Source organism: Pygoscelis adeliae, unplaced genomic scaffold (assembly GCF_000699105.1).
Source record: "Pygoscelis adeliae isolate BGI_AS28 unplaced genomic scaffold, ASM69910v1 Scaffold273, whole genome shotgun sequence".
In the NCBI taxonomy this organism is placed as follows: domain Eukaryota; kingdom Metazoa; phylum Chordata; class Aves; order Sphenisciformes; family Spheniscidae; genus Pygoscelis; species Pygoscelis adeliae.
The window spans coordinates 562,384-580,280 of NW_008824416.1; the positions used below are offsets into that span (position 1 = coordinate 562,384).

The 17,897-nt window shown below is 47.0% G+C and overlaps 1 protein-coding gene across 1 annotated transcript in view; it reads left to right on the forward strand.

Annotated features, from left to right (window-relative positions):
• The window catches only part of EXOC6B (exocyst complex component 6B), a 267,115-nt gene that overhangs the window by 122,859 nt on the left and 126,359 nt on the right, over positions 1–17,897 (forward strand). The window contains exons 10-13 of the mRNA XM_009320896.1: positions 13,230–13,313; positions 13,477–13,523; positions 14,775–14,895; positions 17,405–17,476. Coding sequence (XP_009319171.1) covers positions 13,230–13,313; positions 13,477–13,523; positions 14,775–14,895; positions 17,405–17,476 — 324 coding nt within the window. The remainder of the gene's footprint in view (positions 1–13,229; positions 13,314–13,476; positions 13,524–14,774; positions 14,896–17,404; positions 17,477–17,897) is intronic.

Below are 17,897 nucleotides of genomic sequence, written 5' to 3' on the forward strand. Positions count from 1 at the left end.
AGGGACATTGGGTCCGGGTGGATCCAGGTGACCGTGGTCAGCAGAGTCCTCCCGTTGCAGCGTGCTCCTTGCACCCGTAAGGGTGAGGAGCATTTCCATCTGACCCATCAGCAGTGTTTTGGTGTGCCAAAGAGTTTTGCATCTCCTCGGAGAGCCTTCTGTCCTAGTTCTTGCCCAACAAACTGCTTTGTCTCAGGAAACCGAAGGGTCACAGAATCTGTTTCTAATTTGAAACTTTGATCAAGCCTGGGAGAGAGGCAGGTCTTCGTCTCCCCGTGCTCTCCCCTGGCTGCTGTCTTTTCTGCTTTCAAAGCAAGCGATGAACGTACCTGTGAAAATGCCCTTTGTCCTGGAAGGTTGTCCCTAACTTCTGCAGGGGTTAAACTCTTAGCAGGGGAGTAAACTTGTAAGAGGAGATTGCTGTCCCTTCTCCCCTTGCAGAGCTCCCTGAAACCTGTGATGCTGCAGGAAAAGTGAAATGGGTTGTGAAGGCAAGTTCTCAATACAAGTGTGCTTGAAACCAGGCGTGCTGCTTGTGATTTTACTTTAAAAATTGCTTGGAAGAAAGCATCCATCTGTTTTGTGCTTAGAGATCTTTCTTCTATCTTCTTCAACGGACTTAGTGCAGGGTTTGAGCACGGAGCATCAGTTCTTCATCCGATCCTTCTCTGCTTGCCTTCGGGAAGGGATGAGGTTTTGGGGTGGGTGTAATTCCTTCCAGAACTGCGTTTTGCGGCCTGACAGACCCCTGCAAAGGCTCCGCTGGCTGCAGAAAGAAACTTTATCGGTGGGAGAGGGAGATCCGTTGCACAGATAGAGCCGAGTTGTCTCTATCCTAACTACGCCTTTGTCCCGTAGTTTTTAGGAGGAGATGTTTTCTGTGTGCTCCATCCAGCCCGTCGAGCACTTTGAAGATAAGAGCACCTGAGCCCCAATTCTCCATGGTTAGCCACGGCATGGGGGGAGGCTTCAGGTGTGCTGATTGCCTGTGTTGCCACAACAGCCCCCAGATTTGGGGCTCGGTTGCAGGTTTTTGGTGGCTTTTAGCTCCTCTGAGCCACGCAGCACAACGAGTCACTTCTTTCAGCTTTGTCATGCAAGCTGGATATTTCTGAGAGAGAATATGGAATTATAAGCACTGTTTTCCCTGTTTTTTTAAAGACTTACAGTCTGTTCTGATCTCTAACCTCTGTTTTCTCTGAAACTTTGACACAAGGTCTTATGGACACTAGAAGTTGACATGGGCACAGGAAGCTGTTGGGCAAATTTATGGGGGGGAAAAAAAAAAATCCATCAAAGGCTATTAACTAAAAAGACCCAGCTTGTGGCTCAGGGCGTCCCTGCACTGGAAGTTGTTGGAGGCTGAGAAACTACGCTAGAAAAAGCTGGATTACGTGTTTACCCTGTTCTTGTGTTATTTTTCAGTAACACCAGCTCTGGTGCTGGCCAGCGTTTGGAGGCAGGACGCTGCGCCCGGGCTCTGCCGCCAGGTAGCATTTGTACGTGCGTGTTAGGAAAGCTGGTTGTTCCTGCTGGTTAAATTCAGGTTTTATTTAGTTATCTCTGACACCCACCTGAGCCCCGTGCAGGCAGCAGGCGGGGTGTCTCCTGACAGCTCTTGGGCACTGCTGTATGACTGTGTGGAAGACCTCACGGCTCCAATCTTGCCAAGGGTTTGAGAGACATTAAATTTTGTGGGTTTTTTTGGTTTTTTTTTTTTAATTTTAATGAGGTTAAGATACTTCTAGCTGCTTTGCAGAGGCTACTGCTTTTTTAAACCTGGGAATTTCTGATTTTTCCTGGTTATACCAGTGTAGGTACACATGAATGAGGCGAAAGAACTTGTGGCATTTGAACAAGTATTTCTTTCCTGGACTGAGCAATTGAAGGGCACTTTATTCTCATTTTCATGCTTTTTTTTCCCTTGCAGTTACAAGGATTAGAAATAGCTATTTATTTATTTTCCCTGAAAGCTTAGATAGCTATGTAGCACTCTTGATTCCAGCTTTCTGAGGCTGAGGAGAAACATTTGAGCTCCTGGTTAGGATCTTGAGAGCAGAGCTAGCGACAGAAATGGCTTGTCTTTGATTTTTGAGAGAGGAGAAGTAGAGATGTGAGCTCCCCAACCCTTTCACCAAGCTGAAGAGGCAATTCTGTGCTGGCAATTTTAGTTGCTCTGGGCTTTCTTTTGTTCCTTTAAGTCTTTAATTCTTCCATTCTCCATCACGTTGCCAATGGCAGTTTTCTATCTCTTCATTGATGGCTTCCTGCTGCAAGAATGTGGGAACCCCTGATCATGGCCAAAGCAAAGAGTTATTTGGCTTTCTACTTCTGGTCCCCACCTCCCTCCAGTTGCTTTTGTGTTGATCCCTCGGAGAGGAGGGGGAAAATGGTGGGTTTTTTCTTTTCTCTACAGCACCAGCTAGCCAGGAGCATGGGCTGGGGAGCTGGTGAGCACCAAGATCTGGTTCTCTTCTACCTCCGTTTCTCAATTCCTAGGTCTTACTCGCCTCTATATAGCACAAGCCACAAAAATTTCACATTTCTCACAAAATTGTGCTTTCCTCCTATTGGGAAAACTGGAGCATCTATAAAAGGGGCTGATGTCAGAAGAAGCTGGCTTCTGGTCCGGACGGAGTGAGGTGACGCTCACCTCCAGACTTCTCATCCGTCGGATTCAGCCGAGCGCGTTGCATCCCTGCAAGCTGCCAGGTTCTTTTGGGATGGAAACCCCTCCTTTCGCTAGCGTAGCCCCACCGTTTTGTCATCCCGGGTCAGAGGTTGCGAAAAGCAGTAGTCAATTAAAGCTTTATTAGATGTAGTTAGTAATGCTCTGAAAGGAGCCAGCCAAGCTAAGGCCGCTAATAAAGGCCCTTTGTTAAGGTATTTAATAAATTAACACTCTGCTGTGGCGGGGAGGGCGGGAGGCGGTTACAAAAGCCAGGCTCGTTAATCAGCGTGTTTACCCTCTTCAAACGCCCCGGCCGTGCGGCTCCCTAATCTTTACCCACCAGATTTGTTGGGAGCTGCGCGGGCAGCTGCTGGCCCCGGGACGGGAAGCGCCTCCGCGGGTCACGCCTGGGCCACGGCGCCGAGGACGCGCCAAGACAAACACGGCTTACGAGGGCCATCGCGCTGATCACCGGAGCCCCTGGTGAAGCGGGGACGGTCCTTAGCGCGGGTACCCGTCGCGGGGCGTGGGGTGATGCCGAAGCAGCGGGGCTCCCCGAAACACCGCGATTTGCCTCATCCCTACCCCGCTCATCTTCGGATTTTATTACTTTTTTTAACAAAACCTCCTGCACGCCGTGCTGGATGTGCTGCCGGGCTCGAACATTAGAGGGCATGTCCTCCTCACGCTTCTTTATTTTCTCTTTTTTTTTGGTGTGTTTTGTTTTAGTGCAGCTTAATCTATAGGGCCGTCTTTAAAAAGCAAATAGAGCATTTGACCTGCTGTGCAAATTAGCCATATGGTGAAGTGTAATATCCCGCTGACCCTCATTACCGTGCAGTATGAAAAGCTCTCCCCTTTTCACATGCAAGCATATTAAAGTGGCCTTTTCAGCATTTTCTTCCATATAAAACTGTCTTCACTCCCGTGGCCAAGCAGTTAAAAGGGAACTCCAGCTGCAGCCAGGAGGGTGAAATTAAAGGCTTTACCCTCGTCTAAATGGAAAATAGATATTGCTTCCTATAGACAGGGCTAGGGAACAATGCTGCGCCGCCGGCTCCGGCAGTGGGACGGGGGGATAATGGCCTTATTTTCTGGGAGGAAGGAGCCCGGCTCCTTTGAGAGAGGAGCTGTTGGGTGTCCACCTTGGAGGAAGGGGGAAAAAGGGGGAAATTTTACCTCTTTTCCTCTATGGTTAACTATTTCATGGCCAAGCCGGTGGGAAGCAGGGAGAAGCTGTGTCAGGACCTGCTGCAGGACCCAGAGTTTTCCCTAGGACAAGCGGTGGCTCTTGTGCCGCTTTGCATCAGAGCTAAAGAAAAGCCACGTGCGTCTCCACCCCGCAGAGAATTGGCTCTAAATTCTCTGGTGCACTGATGCCCTTATATTCCTTGTTTGCCTGACCGGGGCTGGCTGGGAGCTCACCTGGGCTCCCGGTGCCAGGCCCGAAGGGATCAGGAGGGTATTTCTCTCCCATCTTCTCCACCTCTGCTGATGAAAGTGGCCCAGGTAGCACTGCCAGCATCTGCCAACCACATCGGACTAGTTGGTGGAGCAGGAGGGAGGTAACTTTATCTGTTGGACCCAGACTTCAAGCTTTGTTTTCTTCTTGATTTTGCTTTGTAAATTTTTTTGCTTTCAAACTTTGCTTTAAATTAACTTACCAAACAGACAATCGGAGAGAGGGGAGGGAGCACTAGAGCTCCTATGGACTCTTCTGGGTTGGCTTTCTGCTCTTGTGGCTCTCGCTAGTTCTCAGAATGTCTTTCAACTGACTAGCTCATGACCTTGGTACTACGCGATCTCTGGAGTACTCCTTTCCTTTGGCATGGCCTTCAGTTCTGCTCCTTGGCCTTCTTCCACTTTGCTAGGTCTCAATTATTTTTTTTGAAGTGCTTGTGTACAGGTCCACTAAGTCAGGCAGTTCCTATCAGTGCACCATTGTTGGACGTAAGCCCTGAAGCACCTGAAACATGAAATTCACTTTGAAACTTGGGATTTACCGATTTGAAGAAGGGAATGGGTGATGGTCTTCCATCCGGGGTACCAGCCGGAGTCAGGGATAGGTGAAGCAGAGATCAAATCCTGCCTGGGCAGGGCTGAGCTGGTAGGAAGAAGATGGCTCCATGTGTGTGCCCATGGCCCTTTTATTTGTAGGAAGAGATGCACAGCGCAGTGAGATACTGGCCAGCAGAGCAGCGCAGAAGATCAGTCTAGCCAGGGTGGTGGAGACGTCCCTGGTCAGGACGTGGTGGGGCTGTGACTGTTGTCCGCTCGTGTGTGCTCGTTCAGCCGTGCAGGACACGTGGAGATGAGCACGGCTGCTTGAGAGCGTGCACAGCTCTGCAACCCTTGGAGGGAGAAGCTCACCTCAAAAGCGGTGCTTGCCGTACCGCCGCTCTCTCTTCCCCCCACGCAATTTTCTGGTTAGCTTTATCTTTTTGTTTTCAGTATCGAGGTGGTGTTTACAGTCAACAAGCAGTTCCACGGGGCTGAGCAAGAGCCTCCTTTTTGATCCTGATTCAGCAAAGTGCTTACATGCTCAGTGCTGAGCACCTGCACGTGTACCCGTGTGCCTCCGTGATATTATTTGGGAATATTTATGTTTTTAAAGTTAAGCATCTGCTTAAGAGTCAGACTTCTTTGTGTTTCATTAGTGGCTACTGGTGTTCTCTTGCCCTGATAGATCTTCATAGAATCATAGAATAGTTTGGGTTGGAAGGGACCTCTCAAGGCCATCTAGTCCAACCCCCCTGCCATGGGCAGGGACAGCTTCAACTAGATCAGGTTGCTCAGAGCCCCGTCCAACCTGACCTTGAACGTTTCCAGAGATGGGGCATCCACCACCTCTCTGGGCAACCTGTCCCAGTGCATCACCACCCTCAGCGTCAAAAATTTCTTCCTTATATCTAGTCTCAATCTACCCCCCTTTAGTTTAAAGCCATTCCCCCTTGTCCTGTCACAACGGGCCCTGCTAAAAAGTTTGCCCCCATCTTTTTTATAAGCCCCCTTTAAGTACTGACAGGCTGCAAGAAGGTCTCCCTGAAGTCTTCTTCAGGGCACGTTAAACTTATTTTCCAAGCTTGTTTTCTTGCAACTTATTTCTAACTAAGTGCACAAGCTCCTGTTGGTTTCTTTAAGCGCCGGACAATCATCTCTCCTGAAAACAAACTGCCCCTTTTAGGTAATTTTGGGGTAAAAAGTAGTTTTTTGCATGATTTTAAAACTTCTCTGCTGCTTTTGACAAGGTAGGTCCCATCCAAACTGCTGCTCTGAGCTGTTGAGCCGTCGGGGCAGGGGTTGTACATGTGGGTCTGGTTTTGGGTATGCCTGTGAAACTCTGGGGTTGCAGGAGCGCAGTAGAAGTGGGATGCAGGTTTGACCGAGCGGCTCTTCGGCATTGATACGATGCCAAGTGTTGTTTGGCACTTGTAGGCAAATTAAAATGAAACACTATCTACAGGGGCTGTTTCAGCCAGGTGAGGGGTGACGCATCGCAGCACTCTTGCTCAGTCACATGGGGGAAAAGGAATATACTGTTACTTGTTGAAATGAGACTGAGATTGGCTGAACTGTGAGTATGACCCCCCTGAAATGGGACTTCTGGCCCCAATTCTGGCCCTTCCTCCTCGCAGAACATGACACATGGGGAATGGCTGGGGATCAGGACATTTGGAGCGCAGGCTGGGAAATAAGCCATGTGTAAAATACCTGGAGGCTTCAAAATCTCTGCGTAGTCTGCTTGTAAAGCGTGTTTCTCACAGGATAGGGTCATCCAGGTGGGAAGGGACCTCAGGAGGTCTCTAGTCCGACCTCCCGCTCAGAGCAAGTCAGCTGTGAGATCAGACCAGGTTTCTCAGGGCTTCATCCAGTCTGGTCTTGAAAGCTTCCAAGGATGGAGACTGTAAAACACCTTTGGGGAACTCTTTCTGCTGCCTGACAGTTCTTGTTGTGAAAAACCTTTTTGTTACAACCAGTCAAAATGTCTCTTTCATTTGTACCCGTTGTCTCTCCTGCCATGCACCACTGTGAAGAGTTGGCCTGGCTTCATCTTCTGAATGACCTCCTCGTAGATGTTAGGGTTAGATCCCCAGATGCTTTTGGCTGCTTTTTCCGTGAGGATGCACTGTTGGTGCATGTTCAGCTTGCTGCCTACCAAAACTTACGGTCCTTATCCACAGAGGTGCTCCCAAAGCAGTGGTCCTCAGTCTGTATTGTTGCAAGGGGTTCAGGGGTTTTCCTTTTCATATGTGACATTTGGCATTTGTCCTCATTGAATTTCATTATGTTCATGTTGGCCCATTCCTCCAGCCTGCTGAGATCCCTCCAGATGGTGGCCCTGACCTCAAATGTATTGACTTTTCCCCCAATTTGGGGTCATCTGCAAAGTGGATGAGACCACGTCCATTGCCTCCTCCAGGTCATTGATGAAGACGTTAAGTGAGGCAGGTCCCACAACCCCCACTGTCATTCTCCGCTTGTTACAGGCCTCCATGTAGAGCATGACCCGTTAACCCACAACCTTCTGAGCCCAAACATCTAACCGGGTATGATCAAGCTCATCAGTCATCCACACTGACGTCTTAACTTAGGTAGAATGTTTTGGATTTTGGGAGCTCCACAGTAAATTCTCCAAGTGAACAAGGAGCCGTTTGAAGGCAGACTTTCACAGGTAGATGAATACTGATCTGCTTCTTGGGAAACAGTTGTGTGAGCCCTTGAGATGGGCTGTGTAGGAGTGGAGCTGTGCTTTTGTGAGATGCTGGGTAAGTCTCTGTTTTAAAGGCGGGAGAATTCCTGAAACATGTGCCTGAGAATTTTTGTGGACCAAAGTCAAAGGAGGATGAAGAGCCAGCGAAAGCCAGAGATAAATTTAAGAGAAGCTCAGGTCGTGCAGTAGCTAGTGCTAATACATTACTAAATCCAGATGGGCCGTGGGTTTAAGATTCTCACTAACAAGGAAGAAAGCCAAATTCATCGCTGTTTGCTTAAACCAGAGCTGCAGTGATGCGAATGGCGTGGTCTGTGGATCGGGTGCTACAAAAGCGTTCTCCAGTGGATTGGAAACTAGGCTGTTACCAGTGAATTGGGTCTTGTTCTGCTGTCCACATACATACACTGATCTAAGCAGAACTGGGGTTTGTCAAGGGAGGAATCTACTCAGTATATATTACCATAGCACATCACCTTGCTTACTGTTATTGTAATGACATTTTAATGTAAGAGCTCAGAAGATCCACTCATTTTTGGGGAATGGACTAAACGATGTTGCAAGTGTGAAGTGTTTGAGATGGCTCAGCCAATAATGTCACCGTGGGAATGATGGGTTATCGATGGTCTGTGTTACCCAGTTGTATGCGGCAAGTAAGTTATCATTACGTGAAGTACACAGGGTGCGTTTCTGCTTCCAGGTAAGCAGAAATTTAGTAATCCAAACTATTGTCATCTACATGTTCCGGATCCAGAAAGTCCCATTTTACTGGGCATTTTAATTATTTGCTGAGGACAACAGCAGAATAAAACTTACAGCACGTTTTGCCTCATGTAATTCACAGCTAGATTTGCTTTCAGCTCTCTGCTGCTCCTGCATTATGAAACTTTTTTTGGTTTTTTTCAGCTGTTGTTTTTGCATTCTTGTGATTATATTCTGTTTTCCCTTATGTGGTGTTCATCTACGATCTTAATTATCTGCCTCTCATTGCCAGCTCCGTGAACTCTGAAGCTAATTTGAGAAGGAAAGTTCTGCCCGGCAATTTTAAAAATATGAGGCATTATTGAGGGTTTTTTCCTGGACTGGATTACAATAAATGTGTAGTTTGGAAGCGTAGCTTTGGATTCTTCCTGCTCACTTAAAGAGATTGAGAATTGGGTGAAACCTATTCTCATTAAAACTGAATAGATGAATAGGAAAGAGACCACCTCCTTCTCTCCCCACCATGAGTACTTGATTTCCCCAAGTTATAGGTAGAGCTCACAAGAAACCCAGAAGAGCAAGGATGCTGCCTCTGTGATGATATGTATTAGCAGCGTCTTGCTTCTGCAGAAGGACAGTGGTGGATTTGGAAGTTCGTGAGAGGTTGGGGCTGGGAGTTGCTCCTTCAGTAGTCTTTCCCAAGTGGTCCTCGTTCTCAGACCTGCCGTATGCCGCTTGAGATCTGCATGTGCAGCATGGGTTTTGTTGAAAAAGAAAAACGTCGCAGGTGCAATGCATCTTTACAGAGTAAAATAGCTGCTTTTAGGGGAACAGAAAAGAAAGAAAAAAGTTGGACTGTTTCCCACCGAGGGGACATGGAGAGCAGGAGTAGGGCACGTGCGTGCACAGCTCTGCTCCGAGCTTATGTGCTCGCATGCAGGTCAGCTCCTGTCTGGTATTTTTATCGAAGCATTGATTGATGAAGGTGGTGTTCCGTGTGGGTATCGTGCCACGCTGAAACATTCAGGAGATTTTGGAGCAAATCTTTTATTCAGCCCAAGAGGTATTCCAAGCAGATGCTGGCATACCTCCCTGGACCAAGAGGCTGAGCCTGGACAGCCTGAGCGATGCTGTCAAAGTCACTTCTCACAATTCCTTGCACACAGCATTTAGGTACCAAAATATCGCCTTTGAAAACGGGAGGTAAGGACAGGATTGGTTAAATGTGAAAAAACCACCAGGCATGGGGCTGGGAGAGGAGAAAGGGATTGAAGTACAAATACTATGTGGTGTTTCAGATGAGTAATCTATAAAACACGGGGTCTCATAGTCTGTTCTGGATACCTTTTTGGTGTGGTTTCTTTCTGTTTGGTTTTTTGCTTTGCTTTTTTTTTTTTTTTAACCCAGAGGAAAACAATATTAAAAAATAGAGTACAGAAGAGTAGTATTATCTGAAGACCTGATAAGTTGAATAGTTTTAAATAGGTCAAATGTGGGAAACTGGGTGGTCTAAGCTAAAACTGCCACCAAGGGGAAGAAAGACTTCCCGTTTTTGGGAGAATATAATACGCGAGCAATGAAAAGATCTAGGGAGATGATGGAGGAATGCACTTAAGAGAAAAGGATGAAATCATGTGCAAGAAAAATGTGGGTAGTATCAAGAGGGTTTTTTTGGGAGAAGTTTTTTCATTGGAGGAGCCTCTCATGAGAGAGTCCCTAATTCTTGGGGCAGTCAAAAAAGGCTCAAGAAAGAAAATACAGGGAACAGTGCATTGGGAGGGAGATGGTTTTGGTCAAATTGGCAGCTCTCTAGGCCATAAATTTTAGGGAAACTGTTAAAATGTGAATATGGTCTACATTTTTTGGGGAATGGTTTCAAAGGTCTTTCCTGTTCCTTCTCTTCTACTACAGTTAAAGCCATTTGTTGGGTTGGAACAAGGAGGACGTGGCATCCAAAACCTTCTAAGCACCCTGTGAGGCTGAAGGGGCTTCCCTCCAAGGTTGAGAGGCAGGCTTGTAGTGAGTCCTTTGTACGATATCTCCAGCCCAGCTCACTCTTGCCTCTTGTGTCTGTGGAAAACATTTTTTCCTCTGAAAGTGCAATCCAAAATAGTTTAATTTTCAGAGAGTATTATGAAGTTGGTCCAGATGCTTCATCTTCCTCAAAAGCCATCAGTAAAATAGGGATAGAAAACTGGCTTGTCCCCAGTGGCGAAGGAACTGAGTGATGGGGTGTTGGGGGTTTCGGCTCTCGGCCATGGGGATGCGTGCTTCCCGCTGCCCCGTCCCCCATGATCTCATGACTTCTGCCTCTCCCAGCACTTGGTGACCGCCGCCATCCTCTGGGTGCTCCTGAGGAGCTGAGGGGATAGTGGTCACATCAGATGGAGAGGCTTTTTAATGAGGTGAACAGCTACAGGATGAGGCCTGTGGTGTCGCAGGGTGATGGGAGGATGGGCAGAGCTGTGCTGGAAGTGGAGCCGCATGTGGGATGACTTCTTGGCCTTTCTTTCCTGAAGAAATGCATGGTGAGGGTGGGGTGAGCAGGAACGATCTGTTCTCGGAGCTCAGTTGGAGGGATGAGGGAAAGTGATTTCAGCTGAACTTAATTGCTGTGGTGTAGTCTTAGCAGAAATCTTCAAAATCTGGTATTAAAAGGGCTGATTGGTTTCAGACCAGCCTCCTGCTCCTGATGAACTGCTTTCCAAGTTTCCAGTAAGTCCTTGAGGTCACCACAAAATCTTGCCTGCGTAGCTTGGGGAGATGGAGCTTATGCGTGTTCAGTAACGGGGAATTAATTACCCACCGACTTCCATATGATGTTGCATAAAGCTAAACGCGGCGGCTGGCGTGAGCAACTAACTGCCATGGTGGCTGCGCTGGTGGTTGTGGCTGAACCTCTGTGTGCTCTTGCCTTTGATGGTGCCATACGTTAATTTATTAAAGAAATGGGAAAAAAACACCCTCAGTTTTGAATTTGCACCACAAATTCATCAGTAGCAGCGGGCTGTGCTAAGTTAGTAAGTAGCTTCACTCAAACGTTTCAGTGATGCTACCAGAGATGAGTTGTTGTCATGGTCAGGATGGAGATGATCAGGGTTTTTTGTGCCACTTGTGTCAGTTTTGAGAGGTGAGGCACAGCAGGATTTAATAAATATCTTAAGTCCGGTCCCATCAGTGGCAGGGTGGGAACAGCCCGTTCTGTCTTGGTTCTCCTGAGGCACTGCCAAAATTGAGAGGAGATGGGTGACACCATCATCCTGAAAAGCACCGGCTCCCAGGCCTGGGAGAGGACCTCGAAGGGAGGTCAGAGATCCCTGCTTGTAGGTCCTCTGAAGGGGGCTAGCGCTTAGCTTGGTAAAAATTGTAATAATCCTCCCTGTTCTGGGTCTAAGCTGTAGATCACCGATTTCTGGCTCATGACCTTTCCCTTTCCAGGGGGAAACAGGTTTTGAGAGCATTGAGAAGACATATGACATGGAAATGCTGGTCCCCAGATAGTTTCTGTTTCTGAAAAGCTTTCTTAAGATGTCAGGTTACTTGTAGGTTCAAGCTGATGCAGGATTGCAGGAGAAAGACTTGGATTTATACCTGATCCCGGTTTGTCCCTTGCTGGGACCATTGGCACCACTGATGGATGGATGGACGTGCCCGGCGTGGGTCAGGAGCTGCTCATCCTGTGCACGCCTGCTATTCAGCTAGGATAAAAAGTATAATTCAGAGACAAAATCCACGGTATAAATCTGTGTAATCTTTGCAGTGCTTGTGCATGGTCACAAGAAGGTTTTTTGATGAATTTTAGCACTGTTGGGAAGGGCAGTACCGGGTGGGAATGCTCCGGGGCACATCAGTAAGGCTAAATTTTTGTTTAAGCCTTGAGCTCCAGCTTGTAGAAGACAAGGAGCAAGTCGTGCTACAGCTCCTCAGGGGTTCATTGCAGACGTTTCGTAAGACCCCTTTAGTCGAGGGCATCCTAAGGCAGCCTGGTGGTATAATGCCATAGTAGCTGGAGAATCATTAAATCAGCACCAGGTTTTTCTTTTTAATTAACTTTTTTTTTTTGTAGTAGAGAAGGTTGATGGCTGGTGCCTTGCTCAGGTGAGACCTGTTCTTCTGCGTTGTTTGTTTTGTAAATTCCAAATGAGATTTTTTTTTTTTTTTTTTTTTTTTTTTTTGGCTTGGAACAGTTCAAAGCAAGACCTTGTCCCTTCTCTGAAGTGTTTATAATCCAATTTCAGACATAAAACAGCACGGGCGTGGAGGAGGGAGGAACAGGCAGGGATAAAACGGCAAGGTTTTACATAGCCTAGGGGACGGGGGCGGTGGGCGGACGTCTGAATGCCTCAGCGGGTCGATGGCATTTGAGGATCCTCATGGGTTTTTTTGCCTGGGTGGGGATGCTCAGATGTAGCCGGGCTTGGTAAAACAAGCCACCTACAGAAGAAGCCCCCAGAGCAGTTCAGTTCCCCGCCGCAGTGCCCGGCGTGGGTGGGCGATGCCCGTGGAGGGGAGCTCGGGTGTTCGGCTTTTGGGACTAACGGGCTCTCCTCTGGAGGCTCAGACCCACAGTAATGTTGGGAGAAAATGAGCTCAAAAACCTATTTTATTTTTCCCAGTTGTATAGACCAGTCTCGTAAATTGCTATAACCCACACAAGCACATTTTTCCTGAATTCCCTGATGTTTGTGGCTTTGCATCACTGCACCCAAGAATCAGTGGAAGAATTTCTGGCATTGTTTGTCCCCTCTTTCTTTTTGCTAACACTAGAAATTGGTTGTTTCACTGCCCCCACGGTTAAGTAAATCTGATATTTGTCCATGTTATGGTCCGGTAAAGAAGCTGGTTGCACGCCTCCAGATACCACATCTGCACAGCGATACTGGAAAACGGGTACAGAAGAGTTAATCGGATACTCTTATACCTGAACAGCTGATTTTTTTGGTTTGGTGTTTAGCCAAAAACTCTTTGTCATCTGATGTTTGGATTGAATTTTGCGGGAAAGCGTTGCACAGATACGCTGGAGGAATATGAGATTTGCGTCTTAAACGCAGGATATTGCAAGTTGAAGGTAAATGCAGGATATTGCAAGTTGACGGTTAATGCCAACCGTTATAATTACTTGAATGAATCTCTTCTGTTTTCCAGGGCGCCCGAGAAACCTTTGAGAACTACTACAGGAAGCAGAGAAGAAAACAAGCCAGATTGGTCCTCCAGCCTCCTTCAAACATGGTACGATGGTCCCCTACTCGCAGTGCCCAAACTTGCTCTGCCGAATAAAGGAGCGGAGGGTTATTCTCTGGGCATGTTGTCGCCGGTGGGTGGTGTCTAATTCATTTCCAATTGCTCTTGGTCACCGTTGTTTTAATCTTTGCTCGCTTTTTCTTTGTTGCAGCATGAAACTTTAGATGGCTACAGGAAGTATTTTAATCAAATTGTAGGGTAGGTATTCTTTTTTATATGCATCCTGGCTAAATATGTGTGCGCTGTGCTGTTGAGGAGCCCAAAAAGAAAGAGAGAGGAGGGTGTGATGATCTTTTTGAGGGCCCTTTAAAGGGAGCCAAAACAGGAAGAAAAAAAAAGGTGGTTTGGGCTTTTTACGTGTTCTGGAGTGTATTTTATAGCACCCATGAACTTTGCTGTGTCACTAGTGGGAGCATGGAGGAATCTGCCAGCTCATGTACAAGCGAGCACATTTCTGGGAATTTGAGGATAAATAATCTCTGTGGACTATGTGGATCTACTTGCCCCACTAGTGAGATGAATAGGCCCTCTGCCTTAATTATTCTTTAATATTTGATAATTATTCTTTGATTATTTTCCTGGTAAAGGAGGTGATTCTCAAGCCCCTATTCCTGTGTGTTTCTTATTGCACTCAAATTTGACAAGAGTCTTCCCAAACCAGCCGAGCTCTAAGAGAAGGCAACCTAAGACCACTAATCTAGCAAAGATAGGGTATAACATTGAAATTTCTTCAGCTAACGATAATAATTTCAACATCTAATTGCAGCCATCACAAAGGCAATATGTGCTGCTGCTCACCCTCTCACGCAGCTCCGTGCTCCTGGGCTGAATTTCCCTGACAAAACACAGCTGAGATTTTGTGCGTCGCTGTTTAAAATGTACAGTGCCACGCTCGCTCCCTGAAAAATACAGTTTCTCTTTGGCCAGCGTGTTTGATAACTGGAGGTTGGAGTGAACTGATTGCCTTTAAATGGTTGTGAGCGTGTGGTGTATCCGGGTGCGAGAGAGTATTTTTCTCTGCAGTTACAGCATTTTTCCCTGCAGTTTAAGTATTTTCCCCTGCAGTTAACCAATTGTAATACGATTGCTGCTGGCTGGAGCGGAGTTTAATCAGCGGTTCTTGTTCAAATAACGGGGTGGAGAACTTCGAGAGGGGAAATTCTGCCTTTGTGTATACATAGAGCGGTATTACTAGGAGCAACTGTGTTTTAGCTCACTTCTGTAACACAGTGAAACATCATATAAAATACTGCGATGTTAAAAATAGGTGAATAAAGTGTTTAGCGTTGGCTATATTTGATACAGATACTACTGCAAATCTGAGCTTGCTCTGGAGATTTGTGGATGTGCAAATGCCGCGTATCCCTCGCTGGTGGTGTTTGCAGATCTCTTTTGATGTCTCGAAAGCTGTGACTTTTGATAACAGTGCCATTTTCTCCCCTCCGTTAGGTTTTTTGTAGTTGAAGATCACATCTTGCATACAACGCAGGGCTTGGTAAATAGAGCCTATATTGATGAGCTGTGGGAGATGGCGTTATCAAAAACTATTGCAGCACTAAGAACACATTCAGTAAGTAAAAGCCCCGGATCGCTCAGCTGTTGCTTGAGTATGACTTGACATGCTGGAAATACTGGCTTTTACAGTAGTATTCTTTGTTTTGCCTCTTTTCCAATGACCCTTTGTAAAACAATAACATGAAAATACACTGCTGTTTCCCCAAAAGCTTTCTCCAGCTTTTTTTGCCTCTTGATGCACTGCATTCCCCTGTATCAAACTCTCAATATTTTGGGGGACTGGGAAGAAGAAAATAGTGGTTTGATATTTTTCCTGTTACTTCGCTGATCACTTTTGAAGAGCACCAGCAGAGGGAGTCGGTTTGTCCCGAAAAACGGGGAAAAAAGCATCTACTTGGCACCCTAAAGTGTGACCCTGTTTGAAATTCCCTTAAAGGTCGTGGCAGTGAATGGGCTGCTATCAAACTGCGAATCATTTGTGCATAAAAAGACACTAAATAGACTTCTTATTCTTTAATACTGAAAGAAGTTTGGAAAAATTGTTTGTTGCTTTGGTATTTCTCTGCTTGAGCAAAAAAACTGGAGCCAATTGCAAAAAACGTACAATTTTTTTCCAGTTTTGCATGACCTGATATAATGTTGTACTGGTTCAGCTGGGAGCACTGGAGTTTTCTGAAAACCCCATTGGCTTATGGGATGACAAAATTGCATTTGACCGTAAAAGAAAAAGCATTAATGACTTTCTGCAAGTCCGTTTTCAAGTTGTTGGGCCGTTTTCTCCAGGAAAAATGAAGTATTAAATCACTGAAATCCCACTGCTGCTCGGGGACGGCAGTGCCGTCCGAGAGCACGAGGATGCTGCTGGGTCACGTCAGCGCCGGCCTGCAGCTAACGTGATGTAACAGGCACGTGGTGGTACCCAAGTGATAACGGTGTCACTGCTCTTTGCTGAGAAAACCCTAACGTTTCTGCCTGGAGACGCAGTATGCTGCTTCCTCCAAACCACACTGAGTTTTGCATTTACGTGCCCCTGACTTTAGCTTAGCGTGGTTGCCCATGGGCAGTGTTGCTGAAGAGCTGCTTGGCTTTACCTGTGTGGGTGGGGATAATCCAGGTGATGGACCTGGAGCTCGTTGGGATGAGGGACCGCGGAGGCTTCCCGGGGCGCTCTGGCTCCGTCCGGCACGGCAGTTGTGTTGACTGGAAAGCTGCCTTCTTCCACTTAAGCTTCTGTGTTACGAAAAGAGATAAACACAGAGATGTACACCCCGCTAGGTTGTAAACCTGTGTTTATTTTCTTTTTAAGTGGGGTTTTCTGCTAGGTGAAAGCCGTGAGAGTAAGCCAGGTACAAACACGGTGTTTTTCAATTTTACCAGCTTTGTTGCCATGACAAGTTGTTTTAAGTGATGCCAAACTTAATGCACGAAGTGGCTGCCGGGCAGGGATTTTTTTCAGTAATCATGAAATGTTACGTGATTTCTCAAGGCTAGTATTGTGGTCATCACCGTCACCTCTATGCACTGCTCAGTCTACAGCTCCCATATAGACCGGTGCCGTCTATCTCATATTGCCGTTGAGACTGGATGGAGGGCTCTCACATCAGTGAGGCTGTTTCGGTTCTTCCCCTTCAGCCAGACTTACGCCTGGATTTTCTTCCTTGCTGCAGACAGGGACATCTTTTATCACTTCTGATAGCTTTAGGGCATTATCTTTCTTTCTGACTTTCTTTTTTGGACAGTGAAATGGAAAATGTGTCTCTTCCAGTCTTTCACATTGATTAATGGAGTCATTCCTCCTTGAGTTTCCAGTGAGCTTTAAATCTGTTTCTCCTTCCAGCTTATGATCGCTGATTCTATATTTGGTAAAAGTCTGTCTGAAACTCTACATATTTCAGCACAGGGAGGTTGTCTGCTGTGTCCAGAGAGCACACGAAGCCTGTGGGTAACACGGGGTGGCTCTGGGGGGGACGATCAGCGCTGTCACTGGGCTGAGTTGTGTCTTCAGGGTTTCAAGCAGTATCCTGACCCGCAATAAGTACTTGTATTGTAGCTCTGACCATTAATGCTGCTGAAATATAGTCATGCAGCATGTTTTTTCTCAGCCGGAACCACTTAGCAATGCAGCCTTCGCACGGGGCTCGGAGATGCCTTGCTGCGATGCTTCATTACAGTCAGGCACAACACACTAAATATTAAATGAGAGGCGCTGCTGTCGTCTTGGTATGACAGCGCGCTGATTTGCTTCATCTCCTCTCGCTTCCCCAGCAGCTCCTGGGTAATCTTAGAGACACTTCAGGTATCTCTAGAGCTACCGAAATCCTTATTCATCATGGAGAGCCTCAAGAGCAGCGCGTTACGAGGAGAGATACCCTTATCAGCGTGCCTTCCCTTGCCCTGTACAACGTTAGGGCATGGACTGTAGGATAAAAGCTGCTGATCATAAGACTGTATGGCATGCCTATGTATTTATTATCACTCAAGTGATAACGCAGGAGGGCTGAGAGCAATATTTTTCCCGCGTGCTGCAGTTAAAACCATGTTTTAATTTCTTCTCTTCTTTGCAGTCCTACTGCTCGGACCCGAGCCTTGTGTTAGACTTGAAGAACCTCATTGTCCTCTTTGCAGATACACTCCAGGTATGTTGCTGTTGGCGACCGCTCTTTATCTTGCTCAGCAGTTGTGCTGCTCTCAGATCGTGTCCGTCAGCAGGCTTAAATGGCTGATGTGGGCTTGCTGTGGTGGCCCAGCTTCTTTTTTGGCATTGTGGTACGTGAATTGTGGTGCCCGATGGACAGCCTGGTTCGCTCTGCATGTGGGGTGGCCAGCCCGTGGGCAAGGACCAAGCCTTGGCCACCTTGCCAAGCCCTTGTGCCTCCTGCCCACACCCAGCCCAACCTTTAGTAGCCCTTGGTCCTACCACCTTGGTAAAACACCACCTAAATCCCTCCACCAGCACCGTTCAGCTCTGTGGTGGTGGTAGGGGAGAATTTGCCCATGTGCTCCCTGTTAAATAGAGAAAATAATCTTCAACTGCCTGTTGGTGACTTTTTCTTATCT